Here is a 17,470-nt window from a genome sequence, read left to right on the forward strand (position 1 = left end):
CTGCCTCCTGCACACACACACACCCTCCCCTCCCCACTGGGGATGCGCCAGCAACCAAGGTACATGCCCTTGACCGGAATCGAACCTGAGACCCTTTAGTCCGCAGGCTGATGCTCTATCCACTGAGCCACACTGATCAGGGCAGTACACATTTTAAAAGTAAGTTGAAAGAGTTCTGGTTTCTGGCCTGCATTTTGTAGAAGTAGCTGCATTTTTACTTCAGCAGAGGGTTAGGATAGGAACTACATGCGGCTGGTAGTTCAGGTTAGCGGCAGTGGAGGGATGGTAGAGAAAACCAGTGATATACCAGTGTTTTCCAAAGGGCTCTCTGTTGATATGAGAACACTGAGTGAGCCTCATATTGCTCTCTCACAGCCTAGGTAAAGGAGGAGAGAGGTGGAAGGTGGATAGGTACAAGGTGGCTGGTTTACAGGTAAAAGTTGGGGGAAATGGGGTTTGTGATTAGACACTGGGATTTCAGAATTATCTCTTGGGAAGTGGGCCAGCTCAAAGTGCTGACAATGGAAGTAGGTGGTGGAAAAGAAATGCCGGTGAATGTCAATTAATAATGACTGTTGATTATAAGAGGTTTTTAAATGCCCAAGTTCTGTGATCCCATGAACAAGTATGTACATTTATTTTCTAGTGAGAGTGAACACACGGTGTGGACAGCCGATGACGCCTACCACAGAGATAAGTGGATGGGCGAGGATGAGCATGCAGGGCCGTCACAGCCCATCTCCCCGTCTGCGCACGGTACGGCTGCTCCCGTTCTGCTGAAGGGCCTTGAGCAGGCTGGTTCAGAGCTGCAGAGCACAAAGCTTTTCTAGCACAGATGCAGGAGAGAGCTAGGCAGACTTTTTAAAACGGGAAAACATATTTTTGGGGATTTTCTTGCTGCACACTCCACATTCATAAGGGTGAATTTCCATCCTTTCTTTAAATATTTTAATATATAAAACATGACATTAAAATGAGCTATTTTATATTTTCTTAAACTAGGAATTATAGATTTGTATAGACTTGAATATGACCTTTCTCATTCTCCTAATGTTAATTCGTTGTTGCATAGTATGTGCTTTGTAAATAAAATAATAATTTTGGATTACACACACACACACACACACACACACACATATATGCATGTATATGTATATGTATATGTATATGTGATATAAACCTACATAAAACCATGAATGATATATTCATTATCCATATATAAAACTTTTGGGTGTGAATTAGAGGGCCACATGCATACTTTGGAGTTTGAGAGGAGTTTAGAGATCACTCATTTCAACCTCCCATCAAGTGTCAGATTACTTCTCTAATGACTTTTTATTTTAAAAATGTCAAATCTAATTAAGGCATTATCACACTGCAATTACTAAAACACAAGTCTCACAAAAATAGTTGATAAGGAAATAGTTTTAAAATGTTGAAAATTCATTGACATAGAGCGAAACCCAGCCTTTCGGCACACAGTTCTCTGAGGTCGGACAGAGGTCTGCCACACCCCAGGCAGAGGCTGCTCTTGCCATGGTCTCTGCTCTTCCGCAGCCGGCCACCAGCACCGCAGCCAGCAGTGCTTTCCTTCTGTTCCCTCTGGTTTCTTTCAGAGTCATGTAACTGGAAGCATACATATATGTTGCCTTTTGAGTCTACTTTCTTTCACTTTGCATAGTATTGTTGATATTCATCTATGTCTTTGCATTTATCAGAATTTACTTTTTTTCTCTACTGAGTAACATTCCACTCTGTGACTACCCCAGTTTTATTATCCCTTCACCAGTGGAAGGACATTTGGGTTGATTTCAGGTTTTGGCAATTATGGATAAAAGTACTACAACGTTCACATTCTGTTGGGCTCAGTGACACAATTGTTAACCCTTCTCCTGGTGTCCATAGAGGCAAACCTTGAGCACCAGTTGTGAGACGCTGCACAGATGCTGCCCCCGGAGGTGGGTGGTTCCCAGAGGGTCTGGAGCCTGTCGGGATCCCCTTACATGTGCTGCTTGTGTGACCAGTTGGGTCTAGCTCTGGTGTGATGTGAACCCACCACAGCAAGAGCCAACCAGTTAGCACAAGAGAAGAAGCTGGTTGTTTTGGTTCTGGGTCTTCTTAGATGGGTTTCATATGCAGATCACTCTCAGACATTGTGTGTACCTGGCTTGACCTACCATTCTGTAGCTACTACTCTGTTCAGTGTTTGTGTCTGCATCTGCTAGACCTGTGTGTGCATGGGAGGGGCCAGTCTGTGTAAATGGGTTAGCTCCTCCAGCTCAGAGCTGGGGCCAGATCTGTGGCTGTCCTGCTGGGGCTCCCTAGGGCTGGCTTCCACCTGTGAACCTCTTTGCCTTCTGTTACATTTATTGAGCCTACAGTTTTCTCCAAGAGCAGTGGGTTTGGTGTAATTTCAAAGTATATAGTTATGATTTTTCCAAAACAAGGATACTTCCTTTTAAATAGACCTCTGAAAATATAAACTTCCATTATCCTTAAGTGGCTGTGTATTTACTTAAGAGAAAACAACAAAATCTCCTTTCATATACATACAAGTAAGTTACAAGTGTGAATTTCTCTCTCCCTTAGGTATACAGCTTATTTCTGAAAAGGATTTAGTTCAGTTGGCTCAGATTCGGCCATTAAGATTCAGTTTTCGCGAACAAACAGAAATCAAGAATTATTTTCAAGTACTACAGAGAAAGGTAGAAGATAATGAAATAATCCAGGAGTATATGGTAAATATTTTTGTCTTAACAAAAGTCTATATGTGATTTATTTTCCACATTACTACTAGGGTTGTTGTTTTTTCTTTCTTTTTCTTTTTTTAAAAAGACTGAGTATATTGTTTTTGTCTAAATATTAAATTTATTTTTGAAGTCACATGGGGTACAAGGTAAAAAGCCAAACAGCATAAAAGCTTATGAAATGAATAAAGTCTCCTTGTTCTCCCTTTATTTCTTAGACCCTCTTTCCACCAGCTAAGTTTCTCATACAGACTTCCAGAAAAAGTTGTTAGCTTGTACTTTACTTACTATTCATCCTAATTTTCCTTTAAAAGTAATTTTCCATGAAATATATAATTTCCAAATATAATATCAGCACATATAGCTCCAGCTCATTCTTTCAGGCCTGGTCCCTTCCCTTTTTTCAGATAAGTAACCACTTGAAGCAGGGGAGGGCAGTTGGGGGTGACCAGGCAGGTAGGAAAGGGGAGTTAGGGGCAATCAGGCTGGCAAGGGAGTGGTTAAAGGGTGATCAGTCTGGAAGGCAGAATGGTTAGGGGCAATCAAGCAGTCAGGCAGGCGAGCAGTTGGGAGCCAGCAGTCCTGGATTGTGAGAGGGATGTCCAAATGTTTGTTTAGGCCCGATCCCACTGGGGGGTCCCAGATTCTAGAGGGTGCAGGCTGGGCTGAGGGATTACCCCCGGCCCCCGTGCATTAATTTCATGCACCAGGCCTCTAGTCCATTAATAAGTTTTCCAATTATGAAGAAATGATCCCTTTTGTATGTGTGATAGATGGTAAATTTTCCACTTTTTGTTATGTTGCACACATTGACTAAGAAAATACAGGTGTTTTCAGTAGTCAAATATGGCAAGCTTTTCTTTATGGACTTCAGGGATTTCTCTGTCTTTTAAAATTTCCCCTTCCACTCTAGGATCATAATAATTATTTCATGATTTTTTCTAATAATTTGATGAGTTTTCAAATATAAATCTTTGACCCAGCTAGAATTTAATTTATTAGAAGATATTTTGTAGGCACCTAGCATTATGTAGCTATCCAGGTATCTCAATATTATGTGGAAACTTCTCTTCAGTGATATAAAATGCCACCTTTAGCATATATTAAAGCCCTGCATGCACTTTAATTTATTCTTCAACTTTTCCCAGCGATCTGTCTATTAATATACTGGTATCAAACTCTTTTATTTATTTATTTTTATTTTTTTCATCACTATGTATCTTCTCTATGCCCTCTTCCAGCTCCACTCCAACCCCCTGCAGTCACCCCAGCTTTGTCCATATCCATAAGTTCTCCACTCCTTTAATTACCATGACTGGATAGTGTTTTTACCATCTGTTAAGACTAGTCTTTCCTTATTACTCCTACTTTTTAAAATTGCTCTGGTTCTTTTTACAGATTTTTTTCTAAGTTAAATTTAAAATGGGTTTGCAAAAAGATTAAAAGCATAATCTGATTATATTATCTTACTACTTAACACCTTCAACTGCACCTCAGGAGTTGCCAACACCTATTTAAGGACTGGTGGTACCAAGTTGGCCACCCAGGAGTTACTGAAAAGCTTTTAAAAGTATAGATTTTATCTACCAATATTCTAATAGAACAGGACTAGCTGTATCTTGATTTCTTTTGTATATGAAACAAGGCCTTCCAGGTAGTTTCAGTTTCCCATTGGGCTACATCATGTGCCCTGTGCTCTTGTTGGGTACTACCCACTATTTCCCTGAGAGGACATATATATCTCAATGCCTTTATTCTTGTCCTCTATCTGGAATGATAGCAACTCATCTCTGTTCTTTTCTTACACACACACACACACACACACACACACACACACACACACACTTTCACGTGAGTAACTTCCAGTGACTCAGGAAGGCTCAGTTTAAGTATTCATTACTTTAGCTTTCCTTCCCAGACATTCAGTGCTGTCATTCATGTTGATATACATGTTCACATGTGCACCCTTCTAACCCCATATCTTCAGATAAAGTCTAATGCTGTCAGTCATATTGGTGTCTTTGTACCTGTTCACATGTCTGTCCTCCAAACTGCGTACCTTCAGGAAGAGCCCAGTGGTTTCGTGTAATACATTCTCCACCAACCCCATACCTTCAGGTAATGTCTAGTGCTGTCAATCATACTGGTGTCTTTGTACACGTTCACGTCCATCATGTCAACTTCTCCTGTAACTAACGTAGGATGAAGCCATATTCACGTTCAGATTCATTTTGTATTCTTAAAGTTTAGATCAGTGCAAATACATTCTAAATATACAGTAAATGTTTGTTAGATTTATACTTGGTAAATACATTATTTTGATAGGAAGAATTCTCTAATTAGTGTCCCAGCTATAATTTCTTTGCAGGGCAAGTAGTAACTTGTGAGACTATACTTTTTATTTATATGCTTATATATTTTTGTTGCTGTCATTTTTGTCTATAAAATGATAGATTTTGGGTAGGTCCTAAGAAGTGATTATTCTATATCTTTTCTTTTAAGGAAAATTGGAAGGTATTGAAGTTCTAGCAAAAGAAGAATCTCTTAGATTTTAACATTTCCTTATAAAGCCACTTGTCTATTGACATCTGAAGTTTGAGATATTTCTTATAGTACTTTTTAAAGAGGGTTCAATATTTCCATTACTCATAAAACACATTTAATATCAGGTCATGTCATATAAAGTGTTAAGGATCATGAACAACAGACAAAGGCAGATGTCTTTTGTTATAGTAAATACGTGACTTATACTTCTTACCTCCAAAGGCTTTGGACAGTAAGGATCTGCGTTATCAGTCCAACTATGGGAATGAACCAGGCAACAGGGACAAAAACAGATATCGAGACATCCTTCCATGTGAGCTAAAAATGCTTTTGATTATTTTCCTGTTTACATTTGGGAAAAGATAAAAAGTGGGTTGTATGGCTTTTAGGCAATTTTGTCGGTGACAATAACAAGGAGTGAGTAGTAGTCAGTGGCCTGGGCATAGTTTTTGGATGTGCAAGAACATGGTAAAGTTCAAGCCTTTCAACCCAGGTACTTCTTCCAGCCACAGCCGTAGGGTTATTCACAGAAGTCCTTCAACCTGTTCTTATGCCTTTATTGTTACTTTTAGGCCATGAATCATTTAAAACAATTTAATAGTTTAAAATATCTGTAGCTTTTGGTACATAGCTAAAAACATCGATGAGAGAGAAGCATCAACCAGCTGCCTCCTGCACACTCCCTACTGGGGATGTGCCCGCAACCAATGTACATGCCCTTGACCAGAATCGAACCTGGGACCTTTCATTCCACAGACTGATGCTCTATCCACTGAGCCAACCCGGTTTCGGCGGTACAAGAAGCTTTGACCAGGCTCCCTAGTCATTTTGTTCAGACACACAAATAAATGGGGCTATTTATAGCCTTAATCCTGGAAAATAAACTTGCCAATAGGAGGCTGCCCTTTGTCTCCAAAGGGCCCTACCCATTGTTTCCCTGTGCTGAGTGAATATAGTGCCACATCCCTCCCCACCGGCTGGTTCCTCATAGGATTTATCTGTCTCAGGCCATACAAAGAGCAGAAAAACACACAGGCAAGCTCATTCTATTCCTTACATTCCTTTCAAAGTCAATATGTTTAAATTAAATTACCATATTTCCTTTCAATTTAATCTTCCTTTATTATATATCATATTTAATGCAACCACCAAGTTGTCAGACAGGAAATTTCAAGTCACCTGAAATATATAAAAGTAGTCACAAGTCTCTTGATTCTACCTGGTTAATACCTCTAGAATCCTCTCCCATCTCTGGATTCCTAGGGCTGCTGGCTTCCAGTGAGTCTATTGTATCCCAGCTGACCTTCTCTGCACTGCCCCCACTCTCTCTAGTCAAACCATAACTCTAGAAATGGTTTTCCTGAAATGCAAATCAGAACAGGACCTCTTGGCCTCTCTGTTCCTGTAATGGCAAAGTTCTTTAGCATGGAACTTCTTTTATTTTCTAGAATTCATCATTTTCCTTCTCTTGTCTCCAGACTTTTGCACCTGCGGTTCTTGTAGGAACCATCCATCTTTTTTTGCTGAGGTAATTCCTGTAGTCTTTCAGAGCTAGCCTGACCAGACATTCCTTATTTTCCTCAAAGCTATGTTTGGTATTTTCTAAAAGTATCTACTATTTTGTGACACCCTTCCCCACTTAACAATCTATGATTTAATTATCTATTTATGTGTAGAGGGCCAAATGGAAAAACACCTGGATATTCTTTAGATTGCTGCTAACTGGGCCTGGGATATTGGCTGAGTCATGTCAGTTGCACTCCTGCCCTGGGAGTGGGGAGATGTTCTTAGTTCCTGGCTTGTGTTTGTCCAGGAGGAAGGAGTGGGTGGGACCTGGGCCCTCCCAGGCTCCTTGTTTTCCTGTGAAACCCCCTCTGTGGATTGGAGAATAAGTAGATGTGCTGCATGGCTCAGGAGGTGGTCAGTCTGTCTCTCCAGCAGAGGAGGTCTGCGGCCCTCCCAGCTTAAAATCTATCTCTGTGTCTTCTCTCTTTATTTCTAACATTTCTCAATCCCTGGCCGCCTCCACTTAGAACCCGTTCATTCATCTCTCTTTCCTTGCGGGACGTGGAAAAGGGAGATCCTCGCCACATCAGGTCCCCACATTTATGTTCTTGTTTCTCTCACTAGGCCTTAGGTGGTTAATATAAAAATCAGAGTAGAACACATCATCTGCCATCCTTGAGTAAATATCTTCATGTTTATTTATATTTATTCATTAATTTGTTCATTAGTTGGTTCATTCAAATTTAAAATAACTTTATGGTTATAAAAGTAATAAATACCTTCCCAAGTTAGTAAAAATAACTTATTGTATTTTTTATAAGAAGAGTGCAGAGTGCATTGATGAATATTTCTAAAATCAGGATGTTGAATCATTATTAGACAGTTTAAGAGATAATGTCAACAAATTGGTATTATTCTGAGAAGTGAGAGGTCCAGTGTTGTAATTTCTACCCTTTATATGCCATTAACCCCAAGGAGACGGAGTGCCTGCAAGCCTAAATGAGCTTCTGAATCGCAGCAGAAACTCATCATGGGATAGGGGTACATTTAACATTTGATCTGACTGAACTTTTATTCTGGGTACAAGAAGAGTGACAACTAGAGAGATGCACAGATATGAAATAGTAAAGTTAAATGATTAAAACTAAGAAAAATCATGTACAAGTTCTTTACTTTCTCTGAAAATAAATTCAGGTGTTATTCAATCAAGTTCTATTTTGAAGTTCACTGATTTGTCTGTCTCTTACCACAGTGTAACTTAATTTAAAATAAGCTCACTTAAGTGACAGGGTCGCCGAAGGAGGAGCTCACGAGGCCAAAAGAAGTAAAGAATTATGAGTGTATGAAAACCAGATGGGCTAAGCCCCAAAATGGTGCCAGCTCCAGGGCTGGGCAGTCAGAGGTTTTAAAGAACTCTAGGTGGGCTTTTTCTGGGCAGAGCATTCTTTGGGCGGGCCTGGATCCTAGAAGACCTGGAGGGGAAGTATAAGGTCTTAGTGAAGTGGAATGTGATCTAAGCAAAAGGGAATGTCCCTTATGAAGTGGCCTAAAGGTCAGTTTCCAGGGGATATCGATTCAATTATTTGATCAGACCTAACAGTGACAGTCATAGAAAGCTTCTTTGATTTCTTCACCATACTTTCTTGGAAGTAATAGAAAAGGTCCGTCAAGAGTTACATGAAGAAAGCCAAAGAAATAACATCTTTCTTTCTCTTCAAATGCTGAGAATGCTAAATGGGGAACTTACGCATCCTGAGACACTGCAAGTGAAGATGGTTCTCACTCTGCATGGCTCTAAGATGTACACATTTCAGTTACTGTTTCATTAGATAACAACCACCCCTCAAAAGCATGATTCACATTTCAATAGTGTTGCTATATTAACTATGAGTCATTGCCTAAGGCAGTGTTTCCCAAACTTCTCTCATGATGAGAATCACCTGGTGGAGTTGTTAAAAGACAGATTACTGAATCCCAACTAAGAAGTGCTAAACTAGAATTTTTGGAAACATATAGGTAAAATTGTATTATATACTTAGCTATTGCTCTAAGACAGAGCACTAAGTTAAGTATACAATTTTACCTTAAAGCACTAGTGTTCTAAGACAGAGCACTAAGTTAAGTATTCAATTTTACCTATATGTTCCCAAAAATTCTAGTTTAGCACTTCTTAGATGGGATTCAGGAATCTGTATTTTAACAACTCCACCAGGTGATTCTCATCATGAGAGAAGTTTGGGTAACACTGGCCTAAGGTGTAAACTTCCCTTCTATCTCTCCTGACCACAGATCACTATGTGAGTACAGATGCACATACTGATTAGTGACCAATCATGTCACTTCTTTTATAATAAAATGCTTTTCATTGATTTTTAGAATGAGAGGCAGGTGGAGAAAGAGAGAGAGAGAGAAACATCAGTGTTAGAGAGAGACATTGATTGGTGGCCTCCCATACATGCCGCGACTGGGTTCCAATCTGAAATCTTAGGTATGTGCCCTGATGGGGAATCAAACCCACAACCTTTTGGTGAATGGGATAGTACTGCAACCAACTGAGCCATCAGACCAGGACTCATGTCACTTCTTTTAAATATGTCAGCATTTGGTCACTGTGTGCTGGTTACTCAGCTCACGCAGAGACAGCAAAGTATGTGGTTGTGTTGCCTTCTCATCTTTCAATGATAAACCGACATATAATAGCATTTTACTGGATATGGATAATCAAAATATGACATTGACCAACAAAGATGACACTGAGGCAGAAAAAGAAAAACTGGTATTGCTGGCAGTAAAATTCTAATAGAACGGAAATAGTTACAGAAGAAATTGCTAACCAGGAGAAGGTTGACATGGCCACCACTGAAGACAGCCCAGATATGAAGCCAGAGGAACTGGTCTAGAGGAGTTCATTGGCATAAATGCGTAGAGTGTGACAGAAAGGATGGCTGTGGCCTAGAGGAAGTGATGCTGGCAAATAGCTTCACATTAAGAAGCTCTTGGTGCTGCTCCACAGCAGCATAAGTGCAGAGGATGAAGCGGAATGTGATCTGCCTGGGACGCAGTGTGGCAGGTCACAAGGGGTAGGAATGCTCAGTCTGCTTTTAGTCATGTGACAAAAAGAAGAGGCAAACACTGTTCAAACTACTCTTGATAAGTTATTTTCACAAAAAAATTGCTCTGATTTTCAATCTAATATTTTAAATTCCTGTGTTCTAAATAATTATTGCTGTTTTCCCACTTCCATTACATTTGTAACCTACAGTAAAAGGGTTTCTAATGTTTTGAGAATGTTAATGTTCAGAAGGCAGTCATAATTTGTACCCTTGACTATTAGCATTTTATTGCACACCTTCAGTTTGCAGTCACTTATGTTCCTGAAAAGTGAGAATGGGCTTCATCATGTTGTCCAGGGATCTTCAGGTGTAAAGACAATATCTTGGATTTGCATAGCACTTTACAAGTTATGAAGCACTTTAAAAATGCATAATCTGTGTAAAACACCTCTAAAGTAAAACAGATATTGCTATTCTTGTTTTACGGATGAGAGAATAAGCTCTGAGGTTAAAATATATTTTAAAGGCTAACCAAAGAGTGGGGGCTTACCACATGTCAGGTTCTATGACTCCTGGCCTACTGAGGACTGACTAATAATGATGGTCACATAGATTTCTATGATTATTCCACTTTTCAGAGACATTTACATATCTCATTAAATGCTTTTCTACAGTCACATGAGGAAGAGGGAGCCAGTGTCTTTCAATAAATAGTTCTGGACAATTGCATATTCTTATACCAAAAAAAAAAAAAAAGAAACTATGAACCTTACCTTTCACAAAAATTAATTCAAAATAGATTATTGACCTGAAGATAAGAGTTAAAACCATAAAACTTTTAATTAAACCAAACAGAAAAATTTAGTGTCCTTGGGTTTGGCAGAATTTTTCTAAAAAGGGCACAGAAACTCTACACTGTAAAAGAAGAAAACAAATTGGACTTCATCAAATGAAAAAAAAAGGCTCTCCAAAGCACACTGTTATAAAAATTAAAGGGCTTGCAACAGACTTGAAGAAAAATACATTCTCAACATTTGACAAAGGGCTTGCATTTATATACATAAAAATTCCTACACCTGATGAGAGGACAAGTAGCCCAATAATAAATGAGCAAACTATTTGAGCTATCACTTCACCAAAGAAAGTATACAGGTGACAAATATGTGAAAAGATGTTCAACATGGGTAATCATTAAGAAAATGCAAATTAAAACTCAAATAATATATTACCCCCCACTACAAAAGAGTTTAACAGTTTCTTATAAAGTTAACCATCTACCTACCATATGACTTAGCAGTTCTACTCCTCTCTATTAAGAGAAATAGAAACATGTCTGCAATAAAGACTTTTTTTTTTTTTCCAGATTACACATAATTGTTTTAATTACCTGCTGGAGGCTAAAGCAAATAGCAATTGGCACAGAAGTGCAAAAGAGACATTGGAAGGCCAATTGACTTTGATATTCAGCAGGGCTGAATACCAGCACAAGTTGCCCTGCTATGATTGCAATGGCTCAAGACAAGTTTCCTGACCTGATAATCTTTACATTGTATACCAAAACTTTACCTTTGATCTGCCAGTATGCATTGCTAAAGAGCAAATGTGTATTCAAAGTGAATAAAAACAGATGGACTGGACTTGGTGAGCCTCTTAATGAAAGAGGTTTCCTCCTGGCCCCCCATGCCTTCCAAAATTCATATTTCTTGTGTAGTGTATTCATTGTGTCATTGGCCCTCCTGCAAGTCATCCTGACCCCGCTGCACAGGTCGCGGCAAGTGAAGCCTGGAACAGGGACTTGAGGAGAAGTTTCGCCTGAGTGAAAACAAATTGGAAGTGGAAGTGGAAGTCAGCCAAATGCACAAGCCCGTGCCAGCTTCAGAGTCATGACTGTAAGTGGACAGGGACATTTCTGAAATCAGCCAGGTTATAAAGGGGAAGAATTTGAGTAAAAGGCAAAAACATTATTGTAAACTTTATCTCTGGGAACAAGTAGGTAGGAATTTAAGGAGAAATCAAGCTCAAGGACAATGATAACTGCCCATTATCATGGAAACATTAGTCTTGTTGCCCAAACCTAGCCTGCATATAATGGACTACATTCCAAGGTTGACTTCCTTGTCATCGTTAACTATGGGCTCTTGTTTGAGCTGTATATTTCTCACTTCATATTGAGGATCAAAAGTCTACAGAATGCCAGAAGGATTTACCATCATCCCTTCCTACTCCCAAAGTAGAGCCTGTAAACCTGTAATACCTAAGGCCAATATCATCTGCCTCCAGTGTGGGAAAGCTAACCAACTAGAGAAAATGGGGTTAACAGTCTGTTTTACAAAAGGACTCCTTAATGCTTTGTCTGAAAATTACCATATGATGCCTTGGAACTGATACATTTTAGCTAAATGACTTTAGACTCTAGTAAATACTATGGGGAACAGAATATGACAAGATCTGTAAACAACAGGCTATTTGTGGGTATTCACTGGGATCCCACTAGGAAGCCCTCTGGGCTGCATTCTGGCTGTAGGTATGGGCGTAAACATCTGAAAGATCCATGAAAAGAACAATGATTTATTAAGTCTTGCCTACGTGTTATGCGTGCTTATAAATATTGTATATAAGAGTGTCTGTTGATTGTTGTTTTACATCTTTGTTGTTTGGTTTGATTTGCTTATTGTTACTCCATTCAAAAAATATTCCAGAAAAGATAGAAATTAGTAAGAAATTTTGGAGACTGTCTCAGAACTATTCTGAAGTTAATAAATGCCTACATCCATTTTATCCTTGTAGGAAGCATGCCTCTAATTTATCTTCATAGAAAAGAAACAATAGGTGTCCAGGACATTACTGAATTTCTCCAGAGCAAACAGGATGTGGGGGTGGAGAGAGAGAATATTAGCGGTACACGTGGCTGATAACACAGGTCCTAGGAAAATTCCTCTAGGACCTGTGTTATCAGGTAAAGAGAGCTAAAAAATGCCCCAGCCCATTAATTACTAGGTCTCTTGCCTCTCACCTTTATTGTGATAAAATGGGCTCCCATTCTCAGGAGAGTTCTTAAAAGTCTCATTTTTTCCATGTTTTTGTTTCCTATTCTGTCATTTGAAATTTGAATAAATGAGCCATTTATCACAATTTGGGGACATGTCTGGGACTTCTATACCCCTGAAGAGAAAAAAGGTAGCTTAAGAGAAGGTGCACCCCACCTTATTTTGGTTTGCCTCTTGGCCTAAGCCCCATCTCTTCATGGATACTATAGAATAGGCTTGAGACTGTTTTTCTTTGGAAGCTGGTGAAAATGACACAAGGAAAATATACAGACTGGGTTTAGGCAACAAGGCTGATGTTTCTATGATAATGGGAAGTTCTTGAATAATAATGGACGTAATAATAATAATAACATTCCATGATTAACTCCCAAGTCCCAGGGGCACTTCTGTGTTTTTGTTTGTTTGTTTGTTTGTTTGTTTTTGTTTTGTTTTGTTTTTTGATTTAATAAAGAAAAATAAAATAAAGTAGTACTTTAAGACTAAACTACTGAAAGCCAATGAGTTATCTCTACTACAGAATTTGCCAAGGAAAATGCCTTGGGTAATAATAATTGGCTTTAAGATTTCAAAGTTGTTAAGGCAAAAAACATATAACTAAAACAAAGGTTATATGGTAAATCTTTTTCAGTGGTAATTATATATGGCTAAACATAGTTTTCCAAAATCTTAGATAACTTTAAACTTTGGAGTTTGCTGAATTAAATAATAAAAATTATTAAATATCTGGGTATTTTGAAGTGGCAGGATACTGAAACATGAATTAATCTAAGTTTGCCTCATATGGAGAACCTAGAGGATGAATTAAATCTATTAATTTAATATTTCATGTATTTTATTTCTAATATCTATTAAAATATGAATATATTACTAATCTGAAAAATTCTAAGTATTTAAATTACCACCAAAAATTGAAGGCTTCTAAAGTTAAAAGTTCAAACTAAGTTGGGAGAATTTATATGATTGTAATAACATTCATTTTTGAGGAAAATAATTTTTTCATTTTCTCTGGAAAAATTAGTTAAAAATATAGACTTTATGTGTTTGTGTGTCTGTGTACTATGTGTGGTAAAATTTCAACCTAAGATGTAATATGTTATTGGCCTGATTTAAAAAAAAAAGAATTAATTCTTATTATTCAAACCAAATTTTTAATATTAATTTAAATTTCAAGACTTTACCAAGAGATAGCTTTGGGACATTTCAAAGGCCCTATACTATTCAAGGATTTATTCTCTCTTCTTAAGAGAAATATTTTTGAACTAAATTAGGCTGATCTAATATACTTGAAATTATGTGGGAAGCTTTGTCAAATAAAAATTAATAGCTATATTCTATTTATGTACATGTATTTTAAATGTTATAAAGGTTCAAGTCTCTAAGCTTGACAGGAAATCAGAATATTCAGCAACAGAATTTCAAAACAGGCGCATACATAATGCCTCAGACCCCCACCCATCTGCTCTTCAGATTGGTTGGGGGATGGGGTGGCATCTGTACATCATGTATAAAATATATATTTGCTTTTTTTTTCAATAAAGGAGCATACTCTACTTAAGTTAGCTTTTCACAATATAATCAAGGTATTATATAAACTCTTTTATATGAGAAACCAATATTTTATGAGCAATTTGTTCTAATAAAGTGCCAAGTAAAATTTGCATATATTGCAAATAAACACTAGCCAAAAATAATGCTGTTTAGAAGTAAATGGCTTGGGTCCCAGGTGGCAAAGGAGGTGCTCCCACCCAGGCATTTCCATCTGGCAGTCCACTCTCTGTTACCACTGGGAAAGACGCTTGCCTCCTGCTAGTAGGGGAACCAGTGACCCCTACATTGTAATCAGACTCACTGACCTTTCTGAAAAGCCTCTCTGCTTGAGGGTATTTTCATTAATATTACTGATTTTAAAACTATAACTTAAGAGTTGACACACACACACAAGGACCAAGTGGTCCACAAAATATTTTCCTTTTCTTCTAAAGATTTTACAATGTACTGTAATCATTAATCACATCAAACTTAAATGGCCAATTGAGACAAACAGTAGTTAACTTTAGAATTTGGTCCCTGCTTTTAACCTTTTGGACCACAATTGTTAAAGCTTCATACTTTTAAATTAATAAAACATAGACATTTAGTTATTAGGCGGGCCGATTCCCCTCTGACAGAGAGCAAGCACCCCTGGGAAAAAAGGAATCCCAGTGGCCACTCGGGGCAATTTGCTATGTGTCAGAGCACTTAGCCCTAAAAAAAGGTTTCTTTTTTTAAATCAGACCAAACAAGTAATATATCTTGAATTCTTAATTAAGAGAAAACACATTTTATTTTCTCAAAAACAAGTTGCTATACTCTAGGCATTTAGTTACCACAATTATAGAACTTCTCCCAATTCAATCCGAATCGCAAAACCTTCAGAGCTTACAAGTCAAATATTTACCAGTTCTTTAAAATCTAATAATTAACTTTAAACCATGTATTTTTCTGCCCGGGGAAACCGAGAAGCAAACTTGTAGGTATTCACATGTAAACTTGTCCCTTGGCTAGCAAAAGGTGTAGCCATTTAGCTGTTGGCGGAAATTGTATTACCTGTTAAACCTGCTATCTACTTTCTGCTGGTTACTTGCCTCAGGTCTGGAATTTCAAAAGGGCTGCTTAAAAATGCCTTGGGAGACAATCCTGTATTCATCTACTCCAACTATAAGGTTAAAAACAGTCAATTGGGTTTTTATTCTGTACACAGCAAAGAGTTAAACCCAGCTCAAAAACTATGTGCACTCGTTTTTAAACTGGCATTTCCCCCCTACATGAGTACAGAAATCCCTGATGCATAAAAGCTTTCTTGGGAAGTGGCGTCCACATTGGATCGCTACGTGTCTCCCCTCCCCCACCTCCTAATGCTATGGAGCACATGTGTCAAACACAAGGCCCGAGGGCCAAATCCATCCCGCCAGGCCTTGCAATGTGGCCCGCACCGTGCTGTCATCATTGCACTCCACTGCGTTTCCATCACAATGACAGTTTATGACTGTTCAGTAAACCATTCGGCCCGCGATTTAGGCTGGATTTTAGATTTTGGCCCCTTCTCTGATTGAGTTCGACACCCCTACTCTGGAGGGAGAGAGTAGCAAATTTATAAACAAGAGCAAACTGAAACCCTTACTTTTACAAACATACAAACAACACAGAAACAGACAGAGGGCCCCTAAGAACAGTCTTCCAACTCCATGGAAGCAAAACCGAAAGCTAGACGACGGCCTCACGCCAACCGGTGGCCCTCTGGTGGCCATCAGACATTGAAAGCTGGCCACTCACTAGAACAAGTCTACCAGACCTCCACAACACTGAAAATCACAACCAACAAGATGAGGGAGCCCAACATCAATATTTCAACTCCTTAGAAGAAAACTCAGACGTCAGCCTCATGCCAGTTGGTGGAAGTGACCACCTTGTCCTGGGAGAGGATTCCACGTCTCTCCTGCCTGTGAGGGGATTCCACGTCCCTCCTGGGAGGTTGGAATGTCTTCCGAATCCTGCGGCTTGTGGTCTTCCAGCAGTGCGTCTCCCTAGACCTCTTTGGGCACTACCGACATGAAGGGATTCCACATAGCTCCAGAGTGCTTACACAAGGAGTGGATTCCATGTCCCTCCAGAGCCAGCTTACACAAGCGTGTGTGCATGCACCCACACACACACACACACACACACACACACTTACCGTGGCCAGTCGGACTCTCTGGATCGGGGTCCTTCAGGGTCTTGGGGATCTTGGATGAGCCCCCAAATGTTATGCCCAGATTTCGTGATCCCCAAAGACTGCCAGGGAGCCGAGTCTGATGCAGTAACAGAAAGTCTGTGTTCCATGCTAGCATGGGCTCTGTCCCACTTATACCAACAGCGGTGTGGCAGAAGAACACGAGCTTCAACAGATCAAAGGGCTGGTGATGTCACTGCTTTGGCTGACCCTGATTGGTTGGGTGAGGGCTAGGGAAAAGTTACATAAAATGGAGCATAGCCCCACCCTGCCCTTTCATTATGAGGAGTGAGACCCGCCCTGCCCTTTCAGTAACACTGATGGCAAGACACCAGTGGAGTTACACTGGTGTCATAATGAGCCAAAGGAAAAAGGCTTGGTCAAATGGAAGGACCCTGAATCTGGTTTATGGAAAGATCCCAACCCTTTATTAACCATTGGTCGAGAATATGCTTTTGTATTTCCACAAATTCCTCCAAGCACCTGTGGATTCCTGCAAGGAACATTAAATTTGAATTCGCAGGATGAACTGACCAAACTAATGAGGACTTGCACCTGGAGCCTCAACCTTTACTTGTAGCTGCAGACAGATGAGTACTTCCAGCAGCCCCAGGCAAACTTACAGACCAGTTCCTTAGATGCCTGGCAGGAATTTTAAAAAGACATGAAAGAATTCAATCCTGTTTTTGCCTCTTAGCATAACCACTATTATCTGTCTCCTTGTTGGTCTTTTCTGCTTATTTCTAGTCTGCAGATGTGGAATGAAAAGTCTTAAAAAACAAAAACAAAAAACACCAAAAAGACAAAACAAAACAAAACAAA

At 39.2% G+C, this 17,470-nt stretch overlaps 1 protein-coding gene across 1 annotated transcript in view; it reads left to right on the forward strand.

The window, feature by feature from the left end:
• The first annotated feature begins 617 nt into the window (after positions 1–617).
• The window catches only part of PTPN20 (protein tyrosine phosphatase non-receptor type 20), a 40,352-nt gene continuing 23,499 nt past the window's right edge, over positions 618–17,470 (forward strand). The window contains exons 1-3 of the mRNA XM_045570639.1: positions 618–756; positions 2,590–2,738; positions 5,514–5,604. Coding sequence (XP_045426595.1) covers positions 618–756; positions 2,590–2,738; positions 5,514–5,604 — 379 coding nt within the window. The remainder of the gene's footprint in view (positions 757–2,589; positions 2,739–5,513; positions 5,605–17,470) is intronic.

This window comes from Pipistrellus kuhlii, unplaced genomic scaffold, assembly GCF_014108245.1.
Source record: "Pipistrellus kuhlii isolate mPipKuh1 unplaced genomic scaffold, mPipKuh1.p scaffold_m20_p_35, whole genome shotgun sequence".
NCBI classification, from domain to species: Eukaryota; Metazoa; Chordata; class Mammalia; order Chiroptera; family Vespertilionidae; genus Pipistrellus; species Pipistrellus kuhlii.